The 21,417-nt window shown below is 47.8% G+C and overlaps 1 protein-coding gene across 1 annotated transcript; it reads right to left on the minus strand.

Annotated features, from left to right (window-relative positions):
• Positions 1-8,483: 8,483 nt before the first annotated feature.
• On the minus strand, positions 8,484-9,903 carry LOC134929227 (uncharacterized). Its single transcript, XM_063924969.1, has 2 exons — positions 9,327-9,903; positions 8,484-9,244 (listed from the first exon to the last, which is right to left on the minus strand). The coding sequence occupies exons 1-2, from the start codon at positions 9,726-9,728 to the stop codon at positions 8,669-8,671; spliced, it is 978 nt and encodes a 325-aa protein (XP_063781039.1). The 5' UTR covers positions 9,729-9,903; the 3' UTR covers positions 8,484-8,668.
• Positions 9,904-21,417: the final 11,514 nt, after the last annotated feature.

The raw sequence follows: 21,417 nt of genomic DNA on the forward strand, positions 1-21,417 counted from the left end.
TAAGGCTGGGGAACTACCAGCTGTTCCACCACATCCTCACCCCTTTTGACAATGTGGTACAAGAGCTCATTACAGATGGCCATGTGGGGATACGTAACCCTGTCACCTGGTACCACAGGTTCCCCATTAACAATCTTAACATTCTCTCTAGCCTTTATTAAGGTAGGATCCTTTAACTGTTCAGACGCAAACAGATCCTTCTTTACCTCCAGGTCAGGCACGCTTTCAGTTCTAACTACTATGTCTCTGTTCCCGGCAAGAGGGTCCTCACTGGACTCCCCATCTGTCACTTCCCCAGCCAAACTAGCAAAAGGCAAAGGGCCAGAAAGTTCCGAAGACCCACGTACATCCATAAAATCACCGGTATTATCAACTGGCTTTTTACTTCTCACATCTGTTGATAACCATGATTCCCACAGTTTCCAAAAATGAGGAAAATCCCTCCCTATTATGGCCTCATGCACCAAGGTAGGGACCAGTCCCACTTTAACCATTGCTGACCCACAACAAGTTTCTATATTCACCTCAGCAGTGGCATAATGTTGGGTATCCCCATGTATGCAAGTTACCCCAATAGGTATTTGCTGGACCTTTAAGGGGTTCACTAACCCAGCTTTCACGAGGGTAACTAAACTTCCTGAATCTAACAAGGCCTCTACCCGGTTACCTTCTAAGAACACATCACACATTTGTTTTTCCAGCTCAGGTGAAGGTACCACAGTACAGGCTAACCTAGCAAAGAAAGATATTCTGCGACATTCAAAGGCAGCATCACATTGCATGGGTTCTTGCGTGACTGGGCAATTGGCAATAACATGACCTGGCATACCACACCTAAAACATTTAACCACACGATTATCAACCCATTTGGGCAGCATAGACCGTTCTAGCCCCATTGGCCTGTTTCCAGGGCCAGTGTTTACAGTCTCTCCAGCCTTGCGTTCTCTTAACCGCCCAGCAACGTTTTCCCACGGAACAGTCTTACCAGTCTTTACTGAAGGGCGCTGTCGAGGATCTATGGGTTGCTGGGTGGTCATCAGTAGTTCCTCTGCTGCCAAATACCTCTCTACCATGTCCACTAATTGGTCAGCAGTACCCGGGTTTCCATGGCTCACCCACTTGCGCAGGACCATGGGCAAAGATCTCAAGTAGCGGTCCATGACGACTCTTTCCACCATCTGGGGACCAGTTAATGTCTCTGGCTGTAGCCATTTTTTTGTTAGCTGAATAAGGTCGTGCATCTGGGAGCGCGGAGGCTTCTCCATGGCGTACAGCCAACGGTGCACCCGTTGTGCTCGTACTGACAGCGTGACTCCCAGGCGGGTCAGGATCTCAGTCTTTAGTTTATCATAGTCCCGAGCCTCAGCAGGGCTTAAATCAAAGTAAGCTTTTTGGGGCTCACCTGACAGGAAAGGTGCCAGCAGACTGGCCCACTGTGCTTTCGGCCAGTTCTCACGCTCGGCAGTCCTTTCAAACGTGGTCAGATAGGCCTCCACATCATCAGCCTCTGTCATTTTCTGCAGGAAGTGACTGGCTCGTATAGAACTAGAGCTGGTTGGAGCACTGACGGCCACATCTCCAACCCGAGCTGCAAGTCTCTGCACCACTTCTGCTAAGGCCTCTCTATCCTGACGCTGTTGCCTGTAAAGTTCATCAACAACTGCCTGCTGTTGTCTCTTATTTTCCTCCATTGCCACCTGCTGCTGTCTGTTGGCCTCCTGCTGTAGTCTCCAATTTTCCTCCATTGCCACCTGCTGCTGTCGGTTGGCCTCCTGCTGAGCCGCTGTAGCTTGCAGCAAGGCTTTAAGCAGATCCTCCATGTCAACAGATTTTTCAGGCGGCTTTGCAGCTGCTTTCACCCAGGACATATATCAAACCCTCAGGGGTGAGTCTCAGTAACTTCACACTGGGCTGTATCTGCATAAACCACCGTTTTCTGCAGGCCTCACAAAGCTGCTGCTTTCACTTATGCGCAGAACGGCCTGCTCGCATTCTCCACCAAGTTGTAACACTGTAGGGGTGCAAGGTGCCTTTTCCTGGGGAATATGGCAGGACGCAGCAGCTGAGGAACAACACAAGTCCAGTTTCTGGTACAACTGACCCCGGCCAGTTTTATTGAAACAGAAAATAAAACAAACCCCAAAATAAAAATACCTTGCCTGTCCGGCACTAACTAAACATAAGATGTTCCTAACTGTCACTAAACAAAACACAGAGTTCTTCAGTACATACTGTATAGCTTACTTGCATCAGAAAGCGTGTCTCTCACACACAGATCCTGCAGCCTTCCCAGGCAGTCTGCCCATACTAATCAGGTTAGAAGCACTATATCACTCTTACACAGCTGAAACCCTGATTAGCCCTCTGTGAGGCCAAAGACCCGAACTGGGCCCAATGTCTAGAACTCGCCTTATCTCTCTCTCAGAGCCTTTACCCAGCTTTTACAGCAAACTGAAAAGGTTCAGACAAAACAAAAAGCATTTTTCCTAGAAGTTAACATTTTCTAAAACATGTAAGACAAGAACCTGGGACAAATATACCTGCCCTCAAACACTATCCCAGTGTTCTTGTCACAATATATACAAACACATAATGGTATGTTTTATGCACTGTTTGGTTTTATTTACTTCACCGCATACAGCCTTGAAAAAAGCGCCCTGCGTGGTGCTGAAACGTCGGCAAGCTATGCCCTTTATGATTGACATTTGATTTGCAAGTACATTCTACTCTTTTTCACAGTCTTTTGAGTGCCGCCTGATTTTTACACATTGGGAGTGGGCCGTTGTTAACCCCTCTCTAGAAGACCACAGTTTCATATACTTTGCATAAGGAAGGCACCGGGGCAAGTTACTCTATTTGAAAGGAGTGCCAACCATCCCAGAGAGATATAGAGATATATATATATATATATATATATATATATATATAAAAATAAATAATACATACACATATACACACTTCTGTACATAATCACAGCATGCATATATACATACATACATACATACATACATACATACACGCATAGCATCCTTACAAAAGCATATATACATAAATACACAGATCCAACATACATACTGCAGAAACACACTCAGGGCATGCATACATACACACACAGCACACATGTATACACAAACAGAGCATACATACATGCATGCATACACCAAGAGAGCATAAATACACACAGCATGCACACATACAGCATATACACACATAGCATTTACACACACACACACACACACACACACACACAATACACATATAGTATCCATACACACAGCATATACACATATAGTATACATACACACAACATATACACACAGCATATATACATACAAACATGGTGGAAACATACACACAGCATATACAGACACATAGGATACCTACATACAGCATATACAGACATAGGATACATATACTGTGCACAGCATATACAGACACATAGGATACATACACACAGCATATACAGACACATAGGATACATACACACAGCATATACAGACACATAGGATACATACACACAGCATATACAGACACATAGGATACATACACACAGCATATACAGACACATAGGATACATGCACAGCATATACAGAGACATAGGATACATACACATTATATACTCACATACATAGGATACACACATACAGCATATAAACACATCGCATACTCCTCTCCCTCCCCCTCAAACACCAGGACAGTGGGTGCCTCACCTGTCCAGCATAACTAATCCCACTTTGCACTTGCACATGAAATACACAGCTGCCGTGCACTGCATAGATTTACTGCCTCACCCGGCCAGCCAGACTGGTTACATGGGAGAACTTCCTGGGAGGAGCTGCTGCTTCCTCTGCAGCCAGCTCCCCCTACACTCAGCCAGCCTGCCTCCGAGTCCGTCCCTATTCAGTTTCAGTCAGTGAAGGCAGCTCAGCTGCCGGCAGCCGCACAGTCTCTATGCGGCTCTAAAATAAAAAAAAATTGTCAGCTGCTACGATGGATCAGCATGCAGGGGGGGTTTCTAGGTACTCGGAACCCCCCCCCCCTGCGTGCGTGTATGGGCAGAGGGCCCTTTTGGAAAGGGGGGCCCGGGGGTACGTATCCCCGGGACCCCCCCCCCCTTAATCCGGCTCTGCATACATATAGTCCTTTCCTCTCCCTGCATATAGTCCTCCCCCCTCAAAGCACATATCATTTAATATGTTGCAGTACCTAATGTGATGAGCTGGGCATCGCCTGGGCTGGAGGATTGCACAGTAGGCAGGAACACCTCACTTCGTGAAGTAAGTGAAAGTAAACTACAGCTCCCTGCAACCATTGCTGCCAGGAGCTCCCGACAGCAAGGGCTGCTGGGAACTGGAGTTTACTTTCACATTCTTAACTAGTGCATTGCGGTGCCGAACACCAGCGCCTGTTCCTGCCTACTGTGAGATCCTCCAGTCCAGGCAATGCCATTACTAAGTGATTCCACTCATTGGCCGAGGATGGCACTAGCGGCCGGCGCCCCCTCCTCGGCTGGCGCCCCTGGCGAGTGCCATCCTGGCCAATGGGTAGATACACCCCTGACTCTTGTGTAGGTATAAATATGCCATATCTGCCCTTTTTTGGTCTAATTGTCTCTCTCTCTCTCTCTCTCTCTCTATATATATATATATATATATATATATATTTACTCACACTTCTGATTAATTATTCAATATTTTCTTTATTAGAGAATTTTTATAACATGGAACATTTATTACTAACCTACTGTAGAAGATGCAAAAAAGAGCAAGACGTTCATAATCAGTGTCTATCTATCTATCTATCTATCTATCTATCTATCTATCTATCTATCTATCTATCTATCTATCTTGTTGTTTTCATTATTCATCTCCTACATTCCCATGAGTCCCAATTGTAAAGTGGACTGGGATACAACATCCTGAAGCCACATAGATCATAAGGAATATTCACATGAACCATTTATAATGGTTATGATCTTGTGGGAGGCAGTTATTTGTCCACTTGTTACTTGTGGATGAATAAGGAGTCCATGGGAGTCATTCCGACCCGATCGCAGGCTGCAGTTTTTTGCAGCCATACATTCAGGTCTCAACAGCACATGTGTGCTTGACGGGCCGCAATGCGCTGGAGCATCGCTGCCCGGCCACGGCTGTCACCTGACAGTGACGAAAAGAACGAAGAAAGCGTTTGCAGTGGCGAACGCAAGAAGATTGACAGGAAGAGGCCGGCTGGGTGTGTCAACTCACCATTTCCTGGGAGTGTCCAGCAGATCGCAGGCGTGCCCAGCCATTTCCAGGGAGGGATCCTTACGTCACCTCCAGGCCGAATCGTCGCAGCGGCTGAGTAAGTTCTGAGCTGTGCAGAGACTGCACAAACTTTTGTTTGTGCAGCTCTCTGTACAAGCAATCGCTCTCCTGCACAGCGTTTACCCCCTCCCCTGTAGGCGGCGATTACCTGGTCGCAGCAGTGCAAAAATCCGCCTGCGTGCGACCAGATTGGAATGACCCCTCATGTACTAACCACATGCTTCCCGAGTTTCTGGCTGCCCCATGCTGGAGAGTGCAGCTAGGTTGGTATAATAGGGGGTGTAGCCTCAACATGGGTGGGTATTGTAGTCCCACTCCTGCTATTCAATGCCAGATTTCCAGCATTGAATAGCGGGGGGTGGGGATACGATGATGCCATTCAGCGCAAATCACATCATCAGCCTCCCTGGACCTCCCACTTTCAAGGACGGCTGTGGGGAGGTCCAGGGGGGTGGGTGTTCGGATGGTGGTTTGTGACTCTGGCTCTGGGAGACTTCCCTGTATTCCTTCTTGATATTTACTAAAGGGATTTTCTCTGTCTGCAGCCTGCTAGCAGTAAAAGCAGGCTAGGATATTGCTGTACTATAGGAAGCTATGGTAGCGCAAAGTGTCTCAGATGTTAATAAAGAGAGAGGTCACTTACCATTGAGCATACCTCCCAACATGACCCTCTCAAGGAGGGACAGAATGCTCTGCTCCTGGACTTCCCTCTTAATTTATAATTACCATCACCTGTGCTGAAACACCTTTCTTATCCATGAACCTATTCAAAACAGGTGCCGGCAATCGTAAATGAAGAGAAAAGTCCAGAAGCAGAGCATTTTATCCCTCCTGGAGAGGGTCATGTTGGGAGGTATGCCGTTGAGTGTCTTCTCTGGTGCTGACTTCATTACCTTTAGCTGCTGATAACTACAGGAAGTGAGCTACAGTATGTTACTTTGGGCGGTTGTCAATAAAGTTTGTGAGAAAAAATATATTCTCTCTGCCGCAGGTGCACAGAATGGGAATCAGAAGAAAGGTGAGTACACAGTGGGGGATATTCACTTGTTTGAAAAGTCAGTTGGGTGTCAGTTTTTTCCTATTTAATAGATGAAAAAACAGACACCCAACCAACTTTTCAAACAATTGAATTCCCCCCAGTGACTGCAGTCACCACCGAGGTGGTGATTTTTCATTCACTCTCTTTGGCAGGGCTATATGTAGTAATATTCGTAGTAGCTGCCTCCTCCTTCTGAGTATAGGCCCATACTCACAGAGAGATTTCTGCAAGAGATGTGTTCTGAGCAATTTATCACGGGAGATGTCCCTTGAACATCCCGGTGTCTAGATCTCCCATACACACGTGAGATCTGTGTTGAGCAATCTGTGCTGAGCAATCTGTGCTGAGCAATCTGTGCTAAACAAAAAAAAAAACTATTTAAATAGTGGGTTGGTATTATAGTGAGGGGGGTGGGGAGAGTGTCTTTTTCTAAACAAAAAAAAGACCTTTTTAAATAGTGGGTTGGTATTATAGGGGAGGGGAGGGTGTGTCTTTTTCTGTTGTGTCCGCATCTCTCCTCCTACAAAAAGTGGATCTCTATATTATAACTATAAAGGTTATTTTAGCATAGTCTTGATGGCTATAGTTAATGCCAACTATGAGTTCATATTTGTGGATGTGGGGAAAAATGGAAGAGCATCCGATGGCGGATCAATCAAAGATACTGTGTTTTATGAGAGGCTGCTTTGCAACCAATTAGACCTACCGAAAGCTGAGGACTGCATGCATGGCTTGAATTATGTGTTTGTGGCAGATGAAGCCTTTGCTCTGCACGAGCACATCATGAAACCCTACCCACAAAGGAACTTATCCAAGGAGAAACGCATTTTTAATTATCGGCTCTCAAGGGCCCGCCGCATAGTTGAAAACGCATTTGGGATCTTGAGTAGTAGGTTCAGAATTTTCCACTCTGCTATTGGCCTAAGGGTGGATAAAATAGACTGGGTTGTGTTGGCCTGCTGTGTTCTACACAATTATCTAAGGCGTAAGACTGGCCCAAAATGCCCCCCATCTACTACTCCGGCTAACAACCCTGATGTGGACTCTGCCAGGCTGCCTGCTCAGGCCGACAACTCTGATGTGGACTCTGCCAGGTTGCCTGCTCAGGCCGACAACTCTGATGTGGACTCTGCCAGGTTGCCTGCTCAGGCCGACAACTCTGATGTGGACTCTGCTAGGTTGCCTGGACTTGAAAGGCCACAGTCCACACTTAATCCCACTTTAAAGGCTAGAAAGGTCAGGGACGACTACCTGACCTTTTTTAATGGAGTAGGTGCAGTGGATTGGCAAGACTCCTACATTTAACTGCTTTTATGTTTGATAGACATTACATATGCTTGATTGGTTTTATATTTTATTGTATTTTTTTTATTTATTTCCAAAATAAAAATGTATCTTGTTTTAAACTTCTGTTGTCAGAGTATGTACCTGTGTGTGTTTTGCATGTATATTAAAAAACAACGTAGCCATGAGGAACTCTGGGGTCAGGTATACCCAGGACACTTCACGACTGCGTCGTTTTTTGTGGGGGATAAGTGAGGACTAATGGGATCCAACAGTGTGAACCAAGTCAGGCATACCTGTGTGTGCCATCACCCCTGTGTTCCGTCCCAGTCACTGTATCACCTCTGTGTCTGAGGGGGCGCAAATTTACAGTTTGCAGGAGGGCGCCGGACACCATAGCACTGGCCCTGGGAATCAGTATGATATCCCGGCAGCAGGCATCCCGACAGTCATAATCCCAACGTCGGGATGGCGGCCACCGGAATGCCGGCAGCGGCTCGAGCGCAAAGAAGCCCCTTGTGGCTCGCTTTGCTTGCCAAATTTTTAGTCTCCCTCTATGGGTGTCATGGACACCCACAGGGGGAGAATATGTCAGGATTGTGGCTATTGGGAACCCGACGCAGAGATCTTAACCGCATCCCTCTGTAATAAATGTCCCCTTTAACAGTACCTTGAAGGTAGGATTGTCCTCACTTATCTCCCCTTAAAAAAAAATTTTTTTAAGGGGGGATAAGTGAGGACAAATTTGGTACAACAGCATTCCTATCATAACTCCCCCAAAAATTAAAAATATAATGATAAACCATAAAAAATACACAACACTTCTTTTTTGTTTTGAAAATAATTTACTTATAAAAATATATTAATTTTTAACACTTATGCAACTGGATTCATCGATAAGAATGACCAATATCCCAACGTTCAAAAGTCCAGGACAAAAAACCGACACTATGGTAACTATGAACAACATAAAAGAGTCGAGGAAACATGGAACAATTTGTCCAACGGAAACTAAAAAACTAATAAAAAAAATTATAATTTAATAATTGAAAAAAGTAGCCTCGTCCTCTGGGGGGAGCTGTGTACTCAGCATTGCTGAGTACAATCCAGTGGACAAAGTGCTGGTGGGAGGAGTGGGCAGAGTGGGTGTAGGTGGGGGTCCCGGCGAAAAAAAAGGGCGCTGTGGCGGAGGATTACCCGGCGGATAATAGTATGGTTGGGGATAAGGATACTGGGACTGTGGGGCATTTCGTGCGCGCCGCACAGGATTTGACATTAGATCCAGGTCATCGGATAGGTCATTATCCTCGGCCCTTCTCAATACATCAAATACTATGCGCCTGAAAGTTCTAAAAACAGTTTCGGGCATTACACGTATCTGAGATTCTATCGTGTTTGAAAATTGACGATAGAAGTCTGGTGGCCTATTAAGCATTTCCTCTGCCCGTTGGATAAATTGAACCGTGCTGGAGGATGCAGAATCGGAACTCAATGATGAATTCTTTTGTCTCCGCCTTGGTGGTGCTGTCGACCGAGATGGTGCTGACTCCTCACCACTGAGCTCCAGTTCTGTTGCCTCTGTTGCGGAAGTGTTCATTACCTCCGGGGTAGATTCCTGTAAAAAAAAAAGAAAATAAAACATTAGGGCGTTGATTAAACAATGATAAAGTTGAACATTTTAAAGTGTTTTAACTTACCGGATTAAGGGTCCCCTCTTCCTCTGGCGTCTTAGGAGACTCTTTATCCAGGCTACCCTGTCCATGTAATTTCGCCTCTCTCTCCAAAAGGAACTTCATCTGTTCATAATACCATAGCGTCGGCTGGTAAACATCATCAGTTCCGGCTCCTGAACGTTGAGACTCGATCACGCGTGTGTGTTCCTTCTTGAACACCGTCCGCAAGTTTGCTATCTTCTTCTTCGCCCAAAGTAGATCAGCATCACTGTTATGGGCTTTGCTGTACTCCACCAATTGTCTGTAGGCCTGATCCTTCTTCTGTCTGTTTGAAAAATCCTTGCTACGGACCTTCCACAGACATTCGCTGGCCCGATACACATCAATGAATCCAGTTGTGAACTCCCGGTCCATGTAAGAAGCCATTGCTGTGAGAAAAATAAAACAACACTATTTAAATAACAAGCAAGGAAAAACTTTAATAAAATATGTTGACCCTCGCATTAAAAAAACCATGCCGCTTATACACGTGTTGCGCCAGGAAATGGTGCTTATACACACGCTGCGCCAGGTAAAGCCGCTTATACACACATTGCAACCAGGTAAAGCCACTTAAGCACCACAAACATATAGTAACACCCCCTATCCCCCCCCCCCCCGCCTGCTAATACAGCTTCAAAGCACATTAAGCAGCCTGTCTAATCATACGGATACATCCATCTTCTCCTAGACCGCTATCACCAGCCGCATCACACTCCCCCATATATGTATCGCTCGATACACAGGACAGCCTCATAAAAACATAATTAATAACAACCCCCCCCCCCCACCCGGCTGTTAATACAGCCCACACTCCAGTGGCGTGTGGCGAGGTCAGTGGCTGGTGAGGCACTACAGCCATAATGTTCGCAGAATCCTGCCGATGACCCCCTACTGCCGCCGAGCCAATGCCCGCTACTGCCCCTGTGCCGATGCCCGCTGCCACCGCCAATGGCTTACAAACTCGCCCACCATCAACTTACCCAGCCCTCCACCCAGGGCCGGTGCTAGGGTGTTCGGCGCCCCCCCTGCAAACTATAAATTTGCGCCCTCCCATATTCCTTTGGCGCGCACCGGGAAAAGGGGTGTGGTCTCACAAGTAAGGGGCATAGCCACACAATAGTACCCCCATTTAAAATTACGCCACAATGTAGCACAATCTTATTCATCATATACGTAATGCCCCACAAGTAGTAGTAGCATCCTTATACATAGTGCACCCCCAGTAGTAGTAGCGTCCTTATACGTAAGGCCCCCCAAGTAGTAGTATTATTGTTATATCTAATGCCCCCCAAGTAATAGTAGCATCCTATACATAATGCTCCCCCCAAGTAGTAGTATCTTCCTTATACGTAATGACCCCCCTAGTAGTAGCATTGTTACACGTAATGGCCCCCCCATTAGTAGCGTTGTTACACGTAATGGCCCCCCCATTAGTGGACATTACTTAGTGGACATTCCCCATTAATGGAGAAGGGTCTGAATGGGTTAAAAAATAAAAAAAATGCGTGAGGTCCCCCCTCCTAAGTATAACCAGCCTCGGGCTCTTTGAGCCGGGCCTGGTTGTTTAAATACTGGGGGAAAAATTGGACAGGGGTTCCCCGTATTTAGACAACCAGCACCGGGCTCTTAGTCCGGTCCTGGTTCCAAAAATACGGGGGACAAAAGATGTAGGGGTCCCCCGTATTTTTAAAACCAGCACCGGGCTCCACTAGCCAGGGACATAATGCCACAGCCGGGGGACACATTTATGTAGGTCCCTGCGGCCGTGGCATTACCCCCCCAACTAGTCACACCTGGCCGGGGTTCCCTGGAGGAGTGGGGACCCCTTAAATCAAGGGGTCCCCCCCTTCAGGCACCCAAGGGCCAGGGGTGAAGCCCGAGGCTGTCCCCAGCACCCCTGGGCGGTGGGTGCCGGGCTGATAGCCATGAGTATGTAAAAAAAAAGAATATTGTTTTTTGTTGTGGAACTACAAGGCCCAGCAAGCCTCCCCCGCTTGCTGGTACTTGGAGAACCTCAAGTACCAGCATGCGGGGAAATAACGGGCCCGCTGGTACCTGTAGTTCTACAACAACAAAAAATACCCAAATAAAAACACAACACACACACCGTGAAAGTAAAAATTTATTAAATACACACTTACACACTCACACATACTTACCTACATCCCACGCCGGTCACGTCCACTTGTCCAGTAGAATCCAATAGGGGTACCTGTAACAATGAGAGACAGATTACTTACCTACATCCCACGCCGGTCACGTCCACTTGTCCAGTAGAATCCAATAGGGGCACCTGTAAAAATTAAAATTACACTGACAAACGAAGTAATCCACAGGAGGAGAGAGATAGAGAGAGAGAAATAGAGAGAAATTAATGAATATTATGCAATCACTGATGTGGGAGGACGTTAGCACAGACAGGGGGGAGTGCTGCTACTGGCTGGGAGGACGGAGCCGGGGGAGGAACGAGGGGGAAGGGGAAATTCCTACCCAGCCACCGCACACATGCGCCGCGCCGGAAGAGGCAGTTATTATTAATGTACTGCCGGGGGGGGGGGGGGCTGGGTGTGACACTGTTATTATTAATATACTACCAGCGGGGGAGGGGGGGGAGGGGCGGGGGCACCGTTATTGATGTTAACTGGGCTGTATGTATTTACAGCCGGGGGGTGGGGTGACACCATTATTATTAATGTACTACTAGCCGGTGGGGGGGGGGGGGGGGAGAGACCATTATTATTGATGTTAACTGGGCACTTGTGTGGGTTGTATTAACAGCCGTGTGGGGGGGGTTCACTACGATCTGCCGGCGACCAGCATACCGGCGCCGGGAGCCCGACAGCCGGCATACCGACACTTATTCGACCCCCCTGGAGGGAGAATAAAATAGTGTGGTGCGCCACCGTGCCCGTAGCGTGGTGAGCGCAGCGAGCCCGCAAGGGGCTCATTTGCGCTCGCCACACTGTCGGTAAGCCGGCGGCCGGCCTCCCGGCGCCGGTATGCTGGTCGCCGGCAGATCGTAGTGAACCCCCCCCACACGGCTGTTAATACAACCCACACAAGTGCCCAGTTAACATCAATAATAATGGTCTCCCCCCCCCCCCCCCACCGGCTAGTAGTACATTAATAATAATGGTGTCACCCCACCCCCCGGCTGTAAATACATACAGCCCAGTTAACATCAATAACGGTGCCCCCCCCCCCCCCGCCCCTCCCCCCCTCCCCCGCTGGTAGTATATTAATAACAACAGTGTCACACCCAGCCCCCCTCCCCCCCCCCCCCCCCCCACCACGGCAGTACATTAATAATAACAGTGTCACACCCCCCCCGGCAGTATATTAATAATAACAGTGTCACACACACACACTCCCCCCTATAAATACATGCATGAAAATGGTGTGTGTGTGTGTGTGTGTCCCCTCACGGCTGTTAATACAGCCCGGTCGATAACAAGGGGCTCAGCGCACCGCACGCAAACACCCCCCCCCCCCCCCCCGGCACCCATCAATGCCGTTTATGCTGCCCACAGCGCACCCGTTGGCACTTACCGTTTTGCTGCTGCTGCTGACGTGCGTTGCGCTGGCTGGCTGTAGCTGGTGTGACTCTAGTCTGTGGTGGTGAAGCAGGAGACGGAGACGGAGGCGGGACCAGCAGAGGAAGAAGACGAAGGCGGGACCAGGAGAGGCAGGAGGCGGAGGTTGGACCCGGCAGAGGACGGAGTGGCAGAGGAGTGTGACGTACATCGCTGTAGCACGTCGCTCATTCTGTACACACGAGCGATGTGCTAAGCGACTGTACTAGATTTTGCCTGCATGCAGGCCAATCTACAATCAGCGATAGCGATGCGCGGGGCTGCGCATCGCTATCGCTTTATGGCATACACACTGAGATATGTATGCTTAATTTCTAAGCAATCTAGTCAGATTGCTTAGATTTTAAGCACAGATCTCTCCGTGTGTACCCCCCTTTAGTATGCAGAGCAGAACAGAACTTGCATTGGAAAAAAGCTGCAGCTGCTACATTGTAACACTTTGCATAGTCTCATTCGCACACAGATACACAAGTGTCATATATCAAATTAATCAGCCCAGTCTCCTCGTGCATCATAGCCACATTGCGCTGCGACTAAGATGCATTTTTGGCAAAAGAAGAAGCAAAAAAGATGCCAGATGCTAGAACATTCTCATTCGACCTGGCTTGCCAAGAAGAAATGTTTGGCATGGCTGCCGCAAAGATGAATGAATACATATATGATATCTGTATATACAGGTTGAGTATCCCTTATCCAAAATGCTTGGGACCAGAGGTATTTTGGATATCGGATTTTTCCGTATTTTGGAATAATTGCATACCATAATGAGATATCATGGTGATGGGACCTAAATCTAAGCACATAATGCATTTATGTTTTATATGCACCTTATACACACAGCCTGAAGGTCATTTTAGCCAATATTTTTTATAACTTTGTGCATTAAACAAAGTGTGTCTACATTCACACAATTCATTTATGTTTCATATACACCTTATATATACAGTCTGAAGGTCATTTAATACAATATTTTTAATAACTTTGTGTATTAAACAAAGTTTGTGTACATTGAGCCATCAGAAAACAAAAGTTTCACTATCTCACTCTCGCTCAAAAAAGTCCGTATTTCGGAATAGTCCGTATTTCGGATATTTGGATATGGGATACTCAACCTGTACCTGCCTTTCATATGAATAGACAGCACTATTTTCAATTAAACCAGAAAGGCAAGTACCTTTCTGTTTTAATATGCATGCAATTCAAAGTAAGAATAAACAAGACAAAGTCAAATTGAGACATTCAACTAAATAGAATTTCACCACCTGTGTTACAACTGGTTTGGTGTACCAAACATACAATGACATACTGTATAATGTATTATCCTTCACACACAGTGGGAAAAATACATTTATTAAAGATATCAATGACACAGTGACGTGCAATGAGGTGTATGGTTGGGGAGGCACACATGAGTGCTGGTAGCCTGTCACCCTCTACTCACTGTAATTCCCCACTCACTACATTATATCATACCTCCCAACTGTCCCGATTTTCGAGGGACAGTCACGTTTTTAGGAGACTGTCCCGCTGTCCCACCCACGAGCCGCAGTGTCCCACGGTGTGGGGGGGAGGGGGCCTTTGGGATGCTCTCCTGCACTTGCTGCCCTGCTTAGCAGAGCAGTGGTGAATAGATGCTGTGCGCATGCGCACAGCGTCTATTCAGTGCAGACAGAGGGAGAAAGGACATGCCAGCAGCTCTCAGGTGCGCTGGGCATGCCCCCTCAGTAATAAAAATGGGGCGTGGCTCGCAATCGCGGGTCCTTCCGCGAAGCCATGCCCCCTTTCCATAGGTCGCGCCCCCTTTTTGTCCCTCTTCACAGGAGGACAAAGTTGGGAGGTATGCTATAACCAACTATACTGGTTTCTGGGCTGCTTCCCTGTGTATAGCTATCATTCTCCTCTAAAGAATCAGTGTCCACTGATTCTCCCATCTGCATCACTGTGTTTTCTCTTCCTCCCCCGCCACCATGGCCCGCAGTGCTGCTGCTGAGCTCCCGTCTCTGACTAGTGCGCTTTCTGGTCACATGACACATCAGTGGTGTCCATCAGTGCCAGTGACGTGCGGTGAGGGGAGGGGAGGCAGGTGAGGCAGAGCATTTACTGTTATACTCCAGTGTACACCAGAGTTTTGACTGTATAAAGTATATGAAAAATACAAATAATATACTATAAATATCTTCTTTGTATTATTCTAATCATTTTTATAGTTAGAATTCTTGAGAAAAAGTCTATAACAGGTGAGGCACTGCCTCCCCTGCCTATGTTTTCTGCACATCTATGATCAAAGCTCACCAAATTTGCAGCAGTATATACTACTGCACCTGTGTATAGGGGGGTCATTCTGACCCGTTCGCACGCAGCGGTTCTTCGCTGTGGTGCGAACAAGCTGGAAATGCGCATGTTTGGCGGACATATTGCGCACATGCATCGTTGCCTGGTGATGATCATCGCCGGGCAATGACGCCGCCAGCAACAAATGTGATTGCAGCGGCGATCGCAAGAAGATGGACAGGCGGGAGGCGTTCCGGGGTGGACACTCACCCTTTCCAGACGTTGTCGGGGAGTCGTAAGAAAAATGCCGGTGTGTCCAGGCGAATGGAGGGTGGATGTCTGATGTCAAAGCCGTGACCTGCATCGCTGGATCCGTCGCACAAGGTAAGTAGGTCTAGGGCTACTCTTGTTTTGTGTGAAACTTTTTTAGCATAGCAGGGGATGCACAAGCGTTCGCAGCCCTGCTATGCTAAAATACACTCCCCATAGGCGGAGATTAGTTGATCGCACAAGCAGCAAAAAGTTGCTTGGTGCGATCAACTCGGAATGAGGGCCACAATGTCCACATAAACCCTCAGACTCATATATTGTGTGCAGATCTGGCTCCGGTACTAGCTAGTGCCTCCTAACTCATTTACCTCACTGCACTTCCCTGATTTAGTGCTCATGGCACGCCCCTCCCACATTGAGGTATGCCTATTCTGTCTCTCTCTGCAGTATTACTGACCGCGGTGTGACCCTGACCCCAGCTCTGCAAGCAGTGCCTATCAGAGGTGATGCTGACTGCCTCACCTCTCGTCTCTCCCTGCAATTCCAGGGAGCTCCACAAATTTGGCGAGTTTTAACTATAAAAAATGATTACAATAAATAAAGAAGAAACATAAAGCCATGTGGAGCCCCAAAGCATTACAACTCAAGGCAGTCACCCTTTTAGCTTTCCCTATATTCAAACTCACACTACAGATATCGTTATCATGGGAAAGAGATTACATTCATTGTCACACCATACATAGCACACGGCTAGTATACAATCTTACACATAACTGCTGGTGACTTTGTAATCATGATAGAGTATTAAAACTGATTAAGTCTAAGGGGTATATTTACTATCCATCAGTTTGTAAAAGGTGCCGATTGGTGACTTAATAAGGATAGTTCTACATTGGCAATAGCAATGAGTATTAAATCACGCTTGTTTAGTACTTATTCCTATTAGAGATGAGCGCCTGAAATTTTTCGGGTTTTGTGTTTTGGTTTTGGGTTCGGTTCCGCGGTCGTGTTTTGGGTTCGAACGCGTTTTGGCAAAACCTCACCGAATTTTTTTTGTCGGATTCGGGTGTGTTTTGGATTCGGGTGTTTTTTTCAAAAAACACTAAAAAACAGCTTAAATCATAGAATTTGGGGGTCATTTTGATCCCAAAGTATTATTAACCTCAAAAACCATAATTTACACTCATTTTCAGTCTATTCTGAATACCTCACACCTCACAATATTATTTTTAGTCCTAAAATTTGCACCGAGGTCGCTGTGTGAGTAAGATAAGCGACCCTAGTGGCCGACACAAACACCGGGCCCATCTAGGAGTGGCACTGCAGTGTCACGCAGGATGTCCCTTCCAAAAAACCCTCCCCAAACAGCACATGACGCAAAGAAAAAAAGAGGCGCAATGAGGTAGCTGTGTGAGTAAGATTAGCGACCCTAGTGGCCGACACAAACACCGGGCCCATCTAGGAGTGGCACTGCAGTGTCACGCAGGATGGCCCTTCCAAAAAACCCTCCCCAAACAGCACATGACGCAAAGAAAAAAAGAGGCGCAATGAGGTAGCTGTGTGAGTAAGATTAGCGACCCTAGTGGCCGACACAAACACCGGGCCCATCTAGGAGTGGCACTGCAGTGTCACGCAGGATGTCCCTTCCAAAAAACCCTCCCCAAACAGCACATGACGCAAAGAAAAAAAGAGGCGCAATGAGGTAGCTGTGTGAGTAAGATTAGCGACCCTAGTGGCCGACACAAACACCGGGCCCATCTAGGAGTGGCACTGCAGTGTCACGCAGGATGTCCCTTCCAAAAAACCCTCCCCAAATAGCACATGACGCAAAGAAAAAAAGAGGCGCAATGAGGTAGCTGTGTGAGTAAGATTAGCGACCCTAGTGGCCGACACAAACACCGGGCCCATCTAGGAGTGGCACTGCAGTGTCACGCAGGATGGCCCTTCCAAAAAACCCTCCCCAAACAGCACATGACGCAAAGAAAAAAAGAGGCGCAATGAGGTAGCTGTGTGAGTAAGATTAGCGACCCTAGTGGCCGACACAAACACCGGGCCCATCTAGGAGTGGCACTGCAGTGTCACGCAGGATGTCCCTTCCAAAAAACCCTCCCCAAACAGCACATGACGCAAAGAAAAAAAGAGGCGCAATGAGGTAGCTGTGTGAGTAAGATTAGCGACCCTAGTGGCCGACACAAACACCGGGCCCATCTAGGAGTGGCACTGCAGTGTCACGCAGGATGTCCCTTCCAAAAAACCCTCCCCAAACAGCACATGACGCAAAGAAAAAAAGAGGCGCAATGAGGTAGCTGTGTGAGTAAGATTAGCGACCCTAGTGGCCGACACAAACACCGGGCCCATCTAGGAGTGGCACTGCAGTGTCACGCAGGATGGCCCTTCCAAAAAACCCTCCCCAAACAGCACATGACGCAAAGAAAAAAAGAGGCGCAATGAGGTAGCTGTGTGAGTAAGATTAGCGACCCTAGTGGCCGACACAAACACCGGGCCCATCTAGGAGTGGCACTGCAGTGTCACGCAGGATGTCCCTTCCAAAAAACCCTCCCCAAACAGCACATGACGCAAAGAAAAAAAGAGGCGCAATGAGGTAGCTGTGTGAGTAAGATTAGCGACCCTAGTGGCCGACACAAACACCGGGCCCATCTAGGAGTGGCACTGCAGTGTCACGCAGGATGGCCCTTCCAAAAAACCCTCCCCAAACAGCACATGACGCAAAGAAAAAAAGAGGCGCAATGAGGTAGCTGACTGTGTGAGTAAGATTAGCGACCCTAGTGGCCGACACAAACACCGGGCCCATCTAGGAGTGGCACTGCAGTGTCACGCAGGATGTCCCTTCCAAAAAACCCTCCCCAATCAGCACATGATGCAAAGAAAAAGAAAAGAAAAAAGAGGTGCAAGATGGAATTGTCCTTGGGCCCTCCCACCCACCCTTATGTTGTATAAACAAAACAGGACATGCACACTTTAACCAACCCATCATTTCAGTGACAGGGTCTGCCACACGACTGTGACTGATATGACGGGTTGGTTTGGACCCCCCCCAAAAAAGAAGCAATTAATCTCTCCTTGCACAAACTGGCTCTACAGAGGCAAGATGTCCACCTCATCTTCACCCTCCGATATATCACCGTGTACATCCCCCTCCTCACAGATTATCAATTCGTCCCCACTGGAATCCACCATCTCAGCTCCCTGTGTACTTTGTGGAGGCAATTGCTGCTGGTCAATGTCTCCGCGGAGGAATTGATTATAATTCATTTTAATGAACATCATCTTCTCCACATTTTCTGGATGTAACCTCGTACGCCGATTGCTGACAAGGTGAGCGGCGGCACTAAACACTCTTTCGGAGTACACACTTGTGGGAGGGCAACTTAGGTAGAATAAAGCCAGTTTGTGCAAGGGCCTCCAAATTGCCTCTTTTTCCTGCCAGTATAAGTACGGACTGTGTGACGTGCCTACTTGGATGCGGTCACTCATATAATCCTCCACCATTCTATCAATGTTGAGAGAATCATATGCAGTGACAGTAGACGACATGTCCGTAATCGTTGTCAGGTCCTTCAGTCCGGACCAGATGTCAGCATCAGCAGTCGCTCCAGACTGCCCTGCATCACCGCCAGCGGGTGGGCTCGGAATTCTGAGCCTTTTCCTCGCACCCCCAGTTGCGGGAGAATGTGAAGGAGGAGATGTTGACAGGTCGCGTTCCGCTTGACTTGACAATTTTGTCACCAGCAGGTCTTTCAACCCCAGCAGACCTGTGTCTGCCGGAAAGAGAGATCCAAGGTAGGCTTTAAATCTAGGATCGAGCACGGTGGCCAAAATGTAGTGCTCTGATTTCAACAGATTGACCACCCGTGAATCCTTGTTAAGCGAATTAAGGGCTGCATCCACAAGTCCCACATGCCTAGCGGAATCGCTCCCTTTTAGCTCCTTCTTCAATGCCTCCAGCTTCTTCTGCAAAAGCCTGATGAGGGGAATGACCTGACTCAGGCTGGCAGTGTCTGAACTGACTTCACGTGTGGCAAGTTCAAAGGGCATCAGAACCTTGCACAACGTTGAAATCATTCTCCACTGCACTTGAGACAGGTGCATTCCACCTACTATATCGTGCTCAATTGTATAGGCTTGAATGGCCTTTTGCTGCTCCTCCAACCTCTGAAGCATATAGAGGGTTGAATTCCACCTCGTTACCACTTCTTGCTTCAGATGATGGCAGGGCAGGTTCAGTAGTTTTTGGTGGTGCTCCAGTCTTCTGTACGTGGTGCCTGTACGCCGAAAGTGTCCCGCAATTTTTCTGGCCACCGACAGCATCTCTTGCACGCCCCTGTCGTTTTTTTAAAAATTCTGCACCACCAAATTCAAGGTATGTGCAAAACATGGGACGTGCTGGAATTTGCCCATATTTAATGCACACACAATATTGCTGGCGTTGTCCGATGCCACAAATCCACAGGAGAGTCCAATTGGGGTAAGCCATTCCGCGATGATCTTCCTCAGTTGCCGTAAGAGGTTTTCAGCTGTGTGCGTATTCTGGAAAGCGGTGATACAAAGCGTAGCCTGCCTAGGAAAGAGTTGGCGTTTGCGAGATGCTGCTACTGGTGCCGCCGCTGCTGTTCTTGCGGCGGGAGTCCATACATCTACCCAGTGGGCTGTCACAGTCATATAGTCCTGACCCTGCCCTGCTCCACTTGTCCACATGTCCGTGGTTAAGTGGACATTGGGTACAACTGCATTTTTTAGGACACTGGTGAGTCTTTTTCTGATGTCCGTGTACATTCTCGGTATCGCCTGCCTAGAGAAGTGGAACCTAGATGGTATTTGGTAACGGGGGCACACTGCCTCAATAAATTGTCTAGTTCCCTGTGAACTAACGGCGGATACCGGACGCACGTCTAACACCAACATAGTTGTCAAGGACTCAGTTATCCGCTTTGCAGTAGGATGACTGCTGTGATATTTCATCTTCCTCGCAAAGGACTGTTGAACAGTCAATTGCTTACTGGAAGTAGTACAAGTGGGCTTACGACTTCCCCTCTGGGATGACCATCGACTCCCAGCGGCAACAACAGCAGCGCCAGCAGCAGTAGGCGTTACACGCAAGGATGCATCGGAGGAATCCCAGGCAGGAGAGGACTCGTCAGAATTGCCAGTGACATGGCCTGCAGGACTATTGGCATTCCTGGGGAAGGAGGAAATTGACACTGAGGGAGTTGGTGGGGTGGTTTGCGTGAGCTTGGTTACAAGAGGAAGGGATTTACTGGTCAGTGGACTGCTTCCGCTGTCACCCAAAGTTTTTGAACTTGTCACTGACTTATTATGAATGCGCTGCAGGTGACGTATAAGGGAGGATGTTCCGAGGTGGTTAACGTCCTTACCCCTACTTATTACAGCTTGACAAAGGGAACACACGGCTTGACACCTGTTGTCCGCATTTCTGGTGAAATACCTCCACACCGAAGAGCTGATTTTTTTGGTATTTTCACCTGGCATGTCAACGGCCATATTCCTCCCACGGACAACAGGTGTCTCCCCGGGTGCCTGACTTAAACAAACCACCTCACCATCAGAATCCTCCTGGTCAATTTCCTCCCCAGCGCCAGCAACACCCATATCCTCCTCATCCTGGTGTACTTCAACACTGACATCTTCAATCTGACTATCAGGAACTGGACTGCGGGTGCTCCTTCCAGCACTTGCAGGGGGCGTGCAAATGGTGGAAGGCGCATGCTCTTCACGTCCAGTGTTGGGAAGGTCAGGCATCGCAACCGACACAATTGGACTCTCCTTGTGGATTTGGGATTTCAAAGAACGCACAGTTCTTTGCGGTGCTTTTGCCAGCTTGAGTCTTTTCAGTTTTCTAGCGAGAGGCTGAGTGCTTCCATCCTCATGTGAAGCTGAACCACTAGCCATGAACATAGGCC

This window comes from Pseudophryne corroboree, chromosome 5 (assembly GCF_028390025.1).
Source record: "Pseudophryne corroboree isolate aPseCor3 chromosome 5, aPseCor3.hap2, whole genome shotgun sequence".
In the NCBI taxonomy this organism is placed as follows: Eukaryota; Metazoa; Chordata; class Amphibia; order Anura; family Myobatrachidae; genus Pseudophryne; species Pseudophryne corroboree.